At 47.7% G+C, this 13,255-nt stretch overlaps 1 protein-coding gene across 1 annotated transcript in view; it reads right to left on the bottom strand.

The window, feature by feature from the left end:
• The window catches only part of LOC112552034 (scavenger receptor cysteine-rich type 1 protein M130-like), a 42,615-nt gene that overhangs the window by 1,793 nt on the left and 27,567 nt on the right, over positions 1–13,255 (bottom strand). Inside the window, exons 9-15 of the mRNA XM_025216364.1 lie at positions 11,493–11,555; positions 11,093–11,407; positions 10,619–10,654; positions 10,107–10,247; positions 8,817–8,909; positions 8,303–8,374; positions 1,699–1,839 (exon numbers count right to left, since the gene is read on the bottom strand). Of these exons, the coding sequence (XP_025072149.1) occupies positions 1,699–1,839; positions 8,303–8,374; positions 8,817–8,909; positions 10,107–10,247; positions 10,619–10,654; positions 11,093–11,407; positions 11,493–11,555 (861 nt within the window). The remainder of the gene's footprint in view (positions 1–1,698; positions 1,840–8,302; positions 8,375–8,816; positions 8,910–10,106; positions 10,248–10,618; positions 10,655–11,092; positions 11,408–11,492; positions 11,556–13,255) is intronic.

The following is a 13,255-nucleotide window of genomic DNA, read 5'->3' on the forward strand; positions in this document are numbered from 1 at the left end:
GTAGACTGGTCCTGCTCGTAGCCATCATATGTAGCCAGAGATTTGGATAGGAGCACATGAGATGTCCAGAGATGTCCAGACAGGAGCACATCCCTGTCCAGAGATTCAGCCAGGGACTTGGTAGGTGTGTTACAGGGCCAGGTGGGGCTTGTCCCTCCCCCTGCCACCACGTGTAGCCGTGGACTCAGGCAGGAGCACTATGGGACCCAGTGAGGCTGGGCCCACATGCTAATGTCATGTGCAACCAGAGAATCAGGCGGGAGCACAGAAATGCACACTATAGGGACAGGTGGGCCCCCACCACATGTGGCTCTGGGGACTTGCACACTCTGGGGACTCTGAAGACTCAGCCCGCCAATACCCCTTCCCCTGCAACACACACACACACACACATACCCTCCTACACAACCCATCCCCCACCATACCCCCACACAAACCCGCACCATCCCACAGCCCTCACCCACATTTCCATACCCCCACACCTCCCACCATACTCCCACACACACCCACACCCTCCCACAGCACTGTCACACACACTCCTACCCCCACCATAATCCCACACACCCAAACCCTCCCATCACAACCACCCACCACAGACTCACATCCCTGCACACCCACACATACACCAGCCCTCCACACACCCAACCTTCCCCACACACCCTACCCACCATACCCGCACCCCACACACACTCTCCACACACACACACACACACACACACACACACACACACATGCTTCCCAATGACACTGTTCCCCAACTGCACCCCCGCTACATACACCCTCTTGTAAGATTGTATTTTAAGCTATTACGCAATCACCTCTATATACATTATACAAACACATATAAATCAGGACCAAAATATATATATTTTAAATAAAATTAAAATATGTTGTAGTAGATGTTTGATATTTTTAGTATAAGATAATTCTGGTTCCAAGATGGCACCCTCCCCACCCTCCAAAAGGAGTACTTCTGGGGCAAGGAGAGGAACTTCAAGTGGCAAAGGTTTGGGTTAGGTGTAGGATTTCCAGTTCCAAGATAGTGAGCAGGTGGTGGGCCACCTATCAAGGGATAGGGCTACCCTTGCAGCCCTTGACAGATTGCCAAAACTTATTAAGCAGTCCTCCAACCAAAATAATTGCCCATCCATGGTCTAGCCCCTACAAGACTTTATACCAGGTGATACCTGGTGAAACATGGCAGGACAGGGCAGAGCTCACAATCCACAGTACACGTTAAGGGCAAGCCACATTCAAAAGAAAAAGATATTTTGTCCCAATTCAATTTCTGTAGACATGGAAAGTGAGAGCTTATATACTGGTAAAAGGTAATAAGAGATTTATTCTGATGCTACATTAATAGAGAGTATTAAATCTATAAGATACTGTGCTCCTACACTAGCAGGGGGTGTTTCAAAGTGTCAAGAATAGGTATTGTATTAATTGGGGGGGGGTTGTTTTGTTTTGTTTTGTTTTGTTTTGTTTTGTTTTGTTTTCTGAGCCCCTGGCTTCCATCTGGTTGACATTTTGCAGCTTCTTTCAGCAGCCAGGAGGTCATGACAAGTGTTGGTTTTAAATTCCAGTTGAAATTCTTATCTTGCTAAAAGCTCCAGCTCCTTGTGTCTCCTACCAAAATGCTAAATATGATGAGATTAATTATAAAATAGTGCATATTGGTAACACTGCATTTCTTCTAACCTGTCCATGAGTCTCTCTTCTTGCAACTATTCTTTGCTAGTCCACTGACTTTCTGGTCACTCTGTGCAGAAACAGAATCATTTTCAGGGTCAAAAACTTCTCTTGCATCATCATAACTATCTCCAGGAAAAGCAGAGGCTTCTGAAATAGAGAGAGGAATTAATGGGAATGAGAAGCGACTGTTCATGGATGGAACACCATAGGAGAGACATAGTTGTAAGGTACTTCAAAATCCTCAGTAGTAAGAAACCAAAATTTTCCACTCCTACTAACCTGAATCAGAGGAATGTCTTACACAACACATGCATGTGATGCAGTTCAGAGGGTTGATATACCTATCCACTATCCATCACCTGTGGATGCGCTGGGTAGCAGTATGGCTCTGCTATCAACTCCAAGCAAAAGATATTGAATCACCAAAAAGCCAAGGCTGAGGTCCAAAGGAGAACCCATGATATGAAGAACAGAGGGTGGGAAGACAAGGTGAAGGAGATTCAACATCTCACTGACATTCACAATATGCACAATTTGTTTTCTTTGTTTACAATGTCACTAAAGCCATCTATGGTCTGAACACTCAGGGACCAGCCTCCTTGAGACCTAAGGATAGAGGAGATCATCAATGCCTGTTGGAAAGAGCACTTAGAGGACCTTCTCATTCGAGACTCTGTGGTTGATGAGAGTGTTCTCAATTCCATCCTGTAACACTCAGTAAGTGAAGATCTTGAAATCCCTCCAGCCCTTGACAAGGTGAGGAAAGCCATCAAGCAGATGAAGAATGACAAGGCATTTGGATCATATGGAATCCCTGATTAAATCTTCAGTTGGGAGGAGAAGAGCTTACATCACAGCTCTGTGCCCTCACATTAAGGATAAGTAATAATGAGGAAATCCCAAATGACCTCAGGGATGCCATGATTGTGACAATCTTCAGGAAAGGAGACAGGTCTGACTGTGGAAATTACAGAGGGATCACCTTGTTGTCCACAGTAAGGATCATTGCAAAAGCCTTCCTGAACTGTCTCCTCTCACTTGTTTAACAGTTCCTCCTGGAATCTCAATGTGGGTTTAGGGCGGGGATGGATAAAATACAGCCCATAGATTGGATACGCCCAATGGATTTCATCCAGGTCATGATGGATCCCTCAGCCTCACCCAGCTCAGGCAAGGGGGCAGGCCGGTCTATGGTGCCTGCAGCCAGTCTCACTGCCCCCAGGTGTACAATGAGGCTGGGGTAGCGTGGAAGCAGGACTCACTTTCTGAAAGCCTCAGAGGCAGCCTCTGCCATCACCACCAGACACAGATTCACTGCCTGGGCACCCTGGCCCATTCACTCCCCACCCACCGCCCGGGACAGTGGATAGAGTGGGCTGGCAGGATCTCTATGGAGACCACCCCAGGACCTATGCAGGCAGGGCATGTGGGTGGGTGGATGGGGCCATAGGCAGGCAGGGAGCTGTGTCTGAGAGCAGGATGAGTGGGTGGGACCATGGTTCGGGCTGGGATCATGGGGTAGTGGCAGTCCGGAGGCAGGGCACAGGGAAAAGCTGCAATCCTCTGCCCATGTGTCCCTACAATGGGCACTATTTTTGTGGGCAGAAGCATGTGGGGAGCAGATCCTGGCTCTGACCCAGGCCATGGCTCCTCACTGTCACATCCCTGCAATCCTGATTCCAGCCCTAGCCTGTCCATCCCTGTCATGAATACCACTTCTTGCCTGCCCGTGGCCCCATCCCATCCCATCCCATCCACCCGGTTGTGCATCCTGCACATGCGGGTCCCAGCTGGTTTCCTTGGAAATCCTGGGATTGCTGGATAGTGATAATGTTGGGCCAGGGCCTGGGGCAGAGCCACAATCTGCTCCCCATACACCACTGCCCACAGAACCAGCATCCATCACAGGGGCATGTGGGGAGCAGATCTCAGCTCCGTTCTGGGCTCCAACCCCAATCTGTCAGCACCCAGTGATCCCAATCCCAGCCCTGACCCTCACCTTGCCCCCACATCCTACTCTTGGATGCCGCTCCCCATTCACCCTCAGCCCTATCCCAGCCCCTGCCCCCGCCCCTCCAGGTGGCCCTCTGGTCCAAATAATTCCCCACCCCTGGTTAAGGGGATCAAGAGGCAAAAATGACATGATCTTCACAGTTTGCCAGCTGCAGAAAATATGCCAGGAACAACATAAATCTCTATGTGGCCTTCTTTGCCCACTCAACTTCGATACCATTTTCTGCCTTCTGCATGATAGTATGTGAGTGGTGGTTCGTAGCAACAGATCTATCACAGATTCCTTTGAAGTTAGGACAGGAGTGAAGCAAAGCTGCAACACTGCTCCAACGTTCTTCTTGATATTCCTTACTGCAATGCTACATCTGACCACCACAATCATTCTTGACTGCGAGGGATTGCCAATTGACTGACTGATGGATATCTATCCACTATAACTACAGTAAGGAGCTGGAAGTGGAAACCCAGCTGTTGTTGTGAGGATGATGTAGGAGACTTGGAAAGAGGTGGCTATGAGAAGATTCTCTTTTGGAGTAATATTTTCCTAATTCATTTTCTTGCCACACCAGGTTCATTTTATTATCACCCATGTCCTAGTCCTAAGCTTTTCATTGTGTTTTTAAACATCTCACTTTATTACTTTTTCCTACAGTCCATCAATTCAAGCCAAAAGTTGACCCTTTGGATGTGAAATAACTACATCCTCCACCCCATCACACTATATGTAAGACAGATAATTATTGAGCCAGTGAAACTAGCACAAGCCAAGAATGCCTGAGAGTTGGCATAACTGAAGGCTGGAAAGCTGTACCTAAAAAAATTAGTGTTCATGGTGGCAAGGCTCAGGAAGCACAGACTAGAGCCAGATGCAGCACAGACAAGTAGTTGGTTATTAGGAATATTATTTTTCAAATGCTGATAAGCTTTTCAGTAACATAAAATATTGCAGTTTGTAGAGCATGTAGCTCCTCAGGCTGCCTGACTCTCCAGGGTGGCAAGATCCCCTTTATAGGGAACCAGTACCCTGACTCCCTAAGCAGATTTTTCTGACTCCTCTGGCAGTTAGCATTCAGGTACACTGACTCTCTGGGTACCTGTGTCAATGCAGCTATTTTATTTTATTACAAAAAATATGGGTTTTTTTGTTTGTTTTTTTTTCAAATGAGCTGGTGCTTCACTTAGTACCAGAAGGGTACCAGGTATTTCTGATATTTACTTTAAACAAGAAAGAAAATAGCTGGATGTAACATAGCAGTCTGGCACTTTAAGGATAGGGACAGACATTAAACATAAACCAGTTTAAGTAATTAGAAACCAGTTTAAACCTGTAATAGAACAGAAGTTCAGTGAACACAAACTGATTTCAAAGTGGCCTAAACCAGTTTAAGATAGACCTGGATGGATGTAGTATCAGACTTAAGTGACTCAAGTTAAACTGGTCTATCAAACTTCCGTCCCACATCCCCTCCTGACTCAAGTTACCTTGCTGTCCTCCAGTATCCCATGATCCTTTGCATGCCCATGATGTCTGCTCCATAGAGCTGGGCTGGCCCTGTCCCCTGGGCTGTCACATTGCTGAGGCAACAAAGCCTCAGCTTCCCAGCCCTTGGTCTTGGCAGTGCCTGCCAGTGGCGGTGCAGAAGGGGAGCAGAGGCCCCCAACTGTCAGCCCCTCACCAAGGTGTGTTTGATCAGGTATGGGGAGGGCCCAGGGCCAGTGCTAGGTTGTGGGGCAGGGTTCTCTGCTCCCCACCCCCAGACACTTGCCCAGCTCAGCTGACAGCTTGCATGGCTCACAGCCCTGCTCCTGCCTGCCCATGTCAGCAGAGTGCATCAGGTGGGGGAAGAGAGGAAGAACACAGGCTCCCTCTAGCTGTGCTTGCTAAGTCGGGGGGGGGGGGGGGTTGGGGGGGGTTTTTTGTCCCCCTGCTTGCTAAGGCGGGGGGGGGGGGGCATTGGGTGGGTTCTTTGCTCCTCCTTGCCCCCAACCACTGCGTGGCTCAGCTGACATGGGAAGGTAGGAGCCTGGGCTGAGAGCCATGTCAGGAGTGTCATCCAAGCTGCTCAGCCCTGAGGATAGCAAGGGTGGGGAACAGAAGCCCCCACTCCAGGTGTCCAGCTCAGTGCCCCCCTCCCCCCCCGGACCAAACCAAGAATTGCTTGGTGCAGCTGGTTCTCCGTGACCCTTCTGTTCTGCCAGGCTCAGTTGACATGGGCAGGCAGGAGCAGGGCTTAGAGCAGTGCCAGCTTTCTGCTGAGCTGAGCAGTACCAGAGGATGAGGAGGAGAAAAGCCCCCACCCATGGGCCTGACCTCAGCCCCCTAGATCTAAGCAAGCACATCTAGGGAGGCTACTGTTTCCCTTAGTTCCCCAGTGTTGTGCAGCTTGGCTTCCAGCCCACACAGCTATCAGCCCTGCTTCTTCTTGCCTCTGTCAGCAGAGTTAGGCAGGGCAGGGGGAAGGATGTGGAAGTGCAGCCTCCCCCCAGCTGTGTTTGGTCAGATCAAGAAGGGTTGGAGCCAGACCAGCTCTGCTCCTTCCTGATCCCTACTGCTGGTCAACTTGGCTAACAAGGGCAGGCAGGAGCTGGGGCTGAGAGCCATGCCACAACTGTCAACTGAGCCACTCAGCACTGGGGGTGGGAAGAAGAAGCCACCATCTCACGGGCCCAGCACCAGCGCCCACAAACTCGAGCAAGCACAGATATGGGTGGGGGGGCTGGGGGGGGAGTTCTCCTCCCCCTTATCCCCCAACACTGCCCAGCTCATCTGATAGCCCATGCAGCTCTCAGGTCTGTTCCTGCTTGCCTGTGCCAGCCAAGCAGGTCACAGGCAGGGGCAGGGAAGAGCAAAGCCCCCATCCCACAGGCTCAACTCCGGCCTCCAAGACTAGAGCAAGGAAAGCCAGGGGGAGCCTGCACCTCCCCACCCTTCCTGCCACCCTGCCCAGCTTGGTTGACACAGGCAGGCAGAAGTAGGGCTCAGAAGTGTTCAGGCTGTCAGCCAAGCCAGGCAGCATCAGAGGGGTGGGGGAGCAGAGGCCTCCCACCATTGCACCATAGCCCAGCCCTGCCACCCCTCCCAAGCAAACACAGATGGGGGGGTATCCCTTTGCCACTGACAGGTGACACTTCTTGCAATGCCCTGTCTTTGGCCCATCTTATCAAATCCATCACCTTGTCATGTGCATGATGGTTCACAGCCTGCTGGCCTTCAAACCGAATCAGGAGCTCCATTAACTGAGTGGCACTGTCAGTCACAAACATCACTTGATCCTGAATGTCACCTTGCAATAAGAGATTGCAAAGTGTGAGCATACACTGTGTGCTGGGTGTAATTTCCAAATCCTCTCACAAACTGCTGGTAGTGCTGCATGTGCTTGGCATGGTAACAGACTGGAATTCCAGCATGTGAACACAGGCTCTGGTGGCAGTGGCATAGTGCCATATGAGTTCCCACTTTGACTGGTGACAGACTTCCTGTTCCTTATAACCTGGACCATTCTTGAATGCTTTCTTGAAAGAAGACACTGGGCTATCCACCTCAGAGAACTGCATGCATCAGTTGTCACTTACTAGGGACAGAAAGTGTGCATTTCAGTTGACAAGAATAGCATTGGGCAGTATTCCTTGGAGCACATTGGAGAAAGCCTTGCATATGTACATGGCATTGTCAGACAGAAATGCTGAGATTTGTTAAAGTCTACACCATAGTAGACAATTACTTTCATGATGGCTTGGGACAGTAGAAAAATTGACAGACATGAGGTGGATTGGTTCAGTTTGAAAGACAGGCAGGTTCTGGTCAGTCCAGCTCCCTCATACAATTAAAATGTGCAGCACATAGTTGTCCTGAAGGTCAGTGACAATCAATGCTGGTTTTCCTGGATACATTCAGAGTTAGATTGCAGGCGGTAAAGAAGAATCTGCCTCCATCTGCATGCAAGGGACATGCAGGATACTGTTTTGCACAGTCCCCTGCTGAAATATATTTGACCATTTTGGAAGACTTCTTTACATTAAAAGCTGGTGCCAAAATCCCCCCAGCTTCCTTGGCTGACCCCTGAGCCTATGTCAGGGGCTCAGCCTCCAAATTGCTCCCTTCCTCCTTCCCCTGCCCCCCTTATGCTTCAGGATGCCCAGGCTTCCTGTCATTTTCTGTTTTGCAGTTCCCTTTTTTTCTTTTCCCCTGCCACCTCACAGATTTTGCAGCTTTTTCTGGTCTCCATACTTTTCATAGAGAATGGGCTTTTTCACAGAGACCAACCAAATTCGTGGCTTCCACAAAAAATGCAAAATCACAAATCCAGTAGGTCCTTACATATGATATTTTCCCCTGCTTACCCAAAGCAGGTGTCATAACTTTACACAAAGTATCATGACTTGATCACCAGGAATTTTTGGTAGAAACTTGTGAAAGTCTTGTGAAACCTGATCTGAACCAAGTCGATTGTCTAATGTAGTACTAGAGTATGACACTGAGTAAGGGAAGATGACAATGTGCTGCAGAAAATACAGTGAAAATTAAATCCTCCACCTGAGTTTGGGTCTATATGTCTGCATATATATCTATCTCTCTCCCCCCACCTTAATCCATTACCTTGTGCTGATCCAGGCTCATTTCCCTCCTCACTGTCTCCAGTATAATAGTACAGCTTCATCAGTGAATCCTCTGAATAAGAGAGTGGAGAGACAAAGATATGCTATGTCACTAATTTGAACTGAACTGAATGAACTGAACTAGCAGCTGACACACATGGTGAGCCTACATAACAAGGCAGTGTCTGTGGAAAGCAGGGGACACAATTCCCCTGGCCCAGTGTCCCAAATCCATTCTACAATGATAATTTAATGTAGCCTTCAAAAAGTTAGTTTCTTGACCACTACCTAATTATTCTCCATGACTGCACACTGCACATGGACCAAGAAGCTACTCAAAAAAATGGTGTGAGAAAAGCCTGGTGGGAAATAAGAAGTTCAGTAACTAGCTGGTCTCACTATACACCAGTCTCCAAAGCACTCTATGGTTCGCAGAAGGCTGCAGAGATTTGGGTCTGGATCAGGAAAGAAAGTGTTAGATACTTGTTCACAGTAGTTAAGGGATATATATATACCTGAGTAACCAAACATTTCTTGTTTCTCCCTCAGATTATAATCAATCTCCTCATACACAGCCTCAGAGAAGGGGTCTAAGGGTCCTTTGGAGCCTGAAAAAAAAAGTGTTCAAACGTGGATCTCCAGGGGTCAAAAAAACCTAAACAAACCCCACACTGTAAAGTAGTAGTGCAGGAAATGCCTGAATGTGCAGTATGTGGCACCATAGATGGGACTGCAGTGCCACACATTGCATGGCTGCGCTCATCTGGACACGGCCTACTAGATCATATAGCCCAACCCTATGACTGCATCCAGATATGCAGGCACATGCAATTGGTGGTGCCACAAATTTCTTTACAGTGCCACAAACCTCATGCCTGGAATGTTAAAATGTGCCCTGTGCTGCAAATTTGTAGCGTGGGGGCAAAATTTGCTACCTGTGCTGCTACTATTTTTGCCACTGCAAGCACATGCCTTTTCACATCTGGAAGCGGCCCACGAGGCCGGAGCAGACTGATCCCTACAAAACAGTCTTACTGCTTTGTCTAATCTAGAGGAGAATCCCTTACATAGAAGTGGTCACAGTCCATTTATGATCTCCACTTTAGAGACTCTACTACAAGCTATTTCACTGCCACTAAATCTCTCCAAAGTCATAACCTAAAATTTTATTTTGACTTCTATCTCATGACTGGTGGCCATCTCCATTTCACCTACTGCCAAAGTAATAAATATACTCATACACCCATGTGCACACACACAAATGTGTGTGTGCATGCACATGCCTGTGCAAACGCACATGCCCCAAAGGAATATCCAGATAATGTTGGAAGTTTGGCTATTTTATCCAAAATTCTTTTTCCAATTCTTTTTCCTTATACATTTCTTCCCAATTTACCCAAGGGGATTCTTTCAGTTTTCTTAACGAAATCCCAGCATGGACTTTCCTGCCAATAAAAACAAAATGGTAATGTATGCCAACATGTTCAATCTCTTTAACAACCTTTGAGAATTTCTCTGTCTTGAAACTACCACTTCTAACTTCTCCCAATTCAGTATCATTGGAAATATCACTACAGTGCTGTTTATTGCTACTGCCAGATATTCAGTTATTCAGATATGAGTTCACATGGACCCCGAATCTCCCTCATAACTCTCCAAAAGTCTTTCCCCTCATATCTGGCTCCCCTTGTGTTCCAGCCCTAGCTCCCATTGCAGCTCTGCCAGCGCCCTTTCCTTCACTTGTACATCTATCCTCACTTGTATCTCCTTGCAGAGACATTTTGCATAGGCTAATAAGGACATACCTCTGCTCAGGGCCCTGCTACTTTGTAACTGTCCTCCCAGAACGATCAAGACCAGGCACAAGAGGGCCCCCAGGACAATGCAGATGACAATGGGAACCATGTTTCCCCTGCCCTCTGTTGGAGGTTGGTGGTTGGAAGGACCTGAACGGAAATTGAATATGCAACAGACAGAGGCTATTCTGCAAGTGTCTAGTGTGCTATAGGAGAGCACTCCAGTCACTTCCAGCATTTCACATTACAGTAAGGTTACACACTGAAGCTCAAGGAATTTCTCATAAGGGCAGCTCACAAACTGCTGTGTGAATCAGGCCTGATCCCATCAGCTTTAAATCTCTGGAGAGGAATGGCTCCTACTCAGCACTCCCTGTAGTTCCCATCCCTGGGTGTGATTCACCAACAGACTTCATGCTCTATGTAAAGAATTTACCTTCTCAAGCTTAAGGTTACAGATCATTCCTCTGCAAACCTGGCACTAAGCCAATTTATTCCTTAGTAGGAGAGGGAGTTCTTACCTGTTTTAACTGGTGGTGTAGGCATCTCTGTCACACCTGCAAAGGGGGAGAGAAGGAAAATAGAGATCTGGAAAAATCAGGAGTTGATATGCTTGTGGCCAGGGGAACATGCCCCTGAGCATTCTCTTGTGTCTGTAGGTGTCATGTGAAAATACATGTATAGGTTTCTCCTCTAAAAGAAATATCTCCATTACACTAATTTAAATTCTCTGCCCCATCCCCCCATCCGCCATCCAGCTCTGTTCTGGCAGCAATGAGGAACAGAATCATGAACCTGTAAGCTGGGTCAATGATTCAGAAGTTATGTGTATCCATGCCTTAGAAATCTGAGCCTACACATTTCCACTTCTAACCATCAGTGATCTCTACATGGGGGACTAGACTGTGGTAACTCAGGTGTATTCAGCCACTGAAATATACTGCCTACCCCTACCATCTGTAAAATACACAATGAATCAAAATCCTGTCACTCACCAGTGCAGATCACAGCAGCATCGTCCTTATGGTGACACTTACTATCACCCCAGGGCTCGGCACAACAGTCCCAGAGAGACGACTCTGTCCCCTTGCAGTTCACTTTGTCCAGCCAGATGGGACCAGTCCCCTCTCCATATGCAGCCTCGCCCAGGGCAGACACAGCAGCTCCACAGCCCAGTTGTTTGCACACAACATTGGCATCCGCCATGTCCCAGGAATCATCACACACCGTTCCCCAGGAGCTGCGGTGCGAAACCTCCACTCTCCCCGAGCATCCATCCTTTCCTTCCACAACACGGAGCTTCTCCTTGTCTGGGAAAAGCAGAAACTTCACATGTTACTGGGATGGCCAGGAAAGACCTTATGTAACAAGGGAGACAGAGAAAAGCAGAAGTACCTGTGCAGCTTGTGGAGTTCAGACACTTGGAAAATGGGGCCTGAGTTGAGTTCTCTTTTCTTCCTATAGTATAAAAAAAACTGAGGTGAATGCTTTTTACAAACTAAAATAAAAAGGTTGGCTTATTTAACACCTAATGTATTTTGTACTGAACTGTAACTATGGATAATGTAATCTTCCTGGAGCTCCTTACTAGTGGCATTCGTCTTTGGCTATTTGTTTCTGTATACAGTAACTCCAGACCCTTACAAAGCGTTTTATACTTAAAGAGAATTATCAGATGAAACTCATCTGTGTGACTGTAGGAATGCATACACTATAAATAATAAGGTGGCATTAGACTCGACAGGAAAAATATAACTACAGAACTGAAACCACCTCACATCCACTCACACACATTTATGAACATATGTCCATATACATATGCACATGCACATAGACTTTTGACAAGGTTTTGAGAAACTAACAAAACCTTCACAGTCTAGGCCCATGTCTGATTGCTTATCCCTATACAATCAATAGCTACATGATCAGAGTCAAACTGATGAGATATATAAAGCAAGGAAGCCCATAAGGGTCAGGAGCAAAAAACTAAAGACAGAAGCACAGCTCCCAGCTGTAATTCAGAATTATTTTTGCAAAGCATTCTGAGTTACAACGTTATCCCAGACCAAACAGAAGTTCACTGTTGGTTCCAGAGGGGAGGGGAATCTAGCTGCGGCTGTGAGCCTGCAGCCAGGTTTCCATATCAAGGGCCAGGGCTCTCTGCCAGTGCTCGCTGTTTTCAGAATGGGTGGGAGCAGAGGGAGCTTCTTTTTGGGGCTCCCCAGCTGGTGCTGCAGGATGAGGCGGGGGAGTGGGAGCCCCCCACCCCCCGGGGGGGGGGGGGGGGGAGGGGGGGGGGGGCTGCAATATACCCACCCCACCCTCTAGGAGGAGCTGAAAAGCCTCCAGACTGAACTCTCTCTGTTCCCTTTCCCCCTTCCCATTCTGAAAACAGGGACAGACTGAGACAGAAGTCACAAAAGATGCTACATTTTGAAACATCTTTATCTGATACCTCATGCAATGAGGGGTCAGATTTTCACCCAATCAGCCATTTTGGTTGCTGTTTGCAACTATGTACTTGTGTTTGGTCATAACTATAAACTGCTTTCTGTGGCCAGATCAGATGAAAATTGTCACTGCTGTCTGCACCCTAAGTCTTTGCCCAGTCACAGTACTGCAGGCTGGCTTTAGCCTTCAAGGGCTGGAACAGGTGGGGTTTGTTGTCTGTGGCTTCAGGGGACTGGCTGCTCTGATTGCCCCACTAAGACCAGCTGGGCCCAGGGCACTGTTCCAGGATTGCTGCAGATGACACCTGTTTCACTGCACCCTCAAGGAATGAACTGCCCCCATTCTCTGATTGGGACCAGTTGGACCCAGAGTTTGGATTTGGCCTCATCACCACTTAATTAGGAGAATATCATGGGAATCAGCATAAAAAAAGTTTTGCTAAAATCAAGGGATACCATATTCATTGTCTTTCCTCTTCCACCAAGCACATCACTTTGTCACAGAAAGAAATCAAGTTGGATAAACATGATCTTCTCTTGACAAATCCATTCTGGCTGTTCCTTAGTACCTTGTTTTGTTTATGAAAAGGGAAGCTGCCCAGGGGTCCCAGAGTGAACTGTTCCCTAGGTTTTAGCTAGTGGGTCCTTCCCGGATTCTACTGCTCCAAGTATTGCTCAAGTGCTAGTTGGGGAATTCCTGACCCCATC

The sequence above is a fragment of the Alligator sinensis genome, unplaced genomic scaffold (genome assembly GCF_000455745.1).
Source record: "Alligator sinensis unplaced genomic scaffold, ASM45574v1 scaffold537_1, whole genome shotgun sequence".
Classification (NCBI taxonomy): domain Eukaryota; kingdom Metazoa; phylum Chordata; order Crocodylia; family Alligatoridae; genus Alligator; species Alligator sinensis.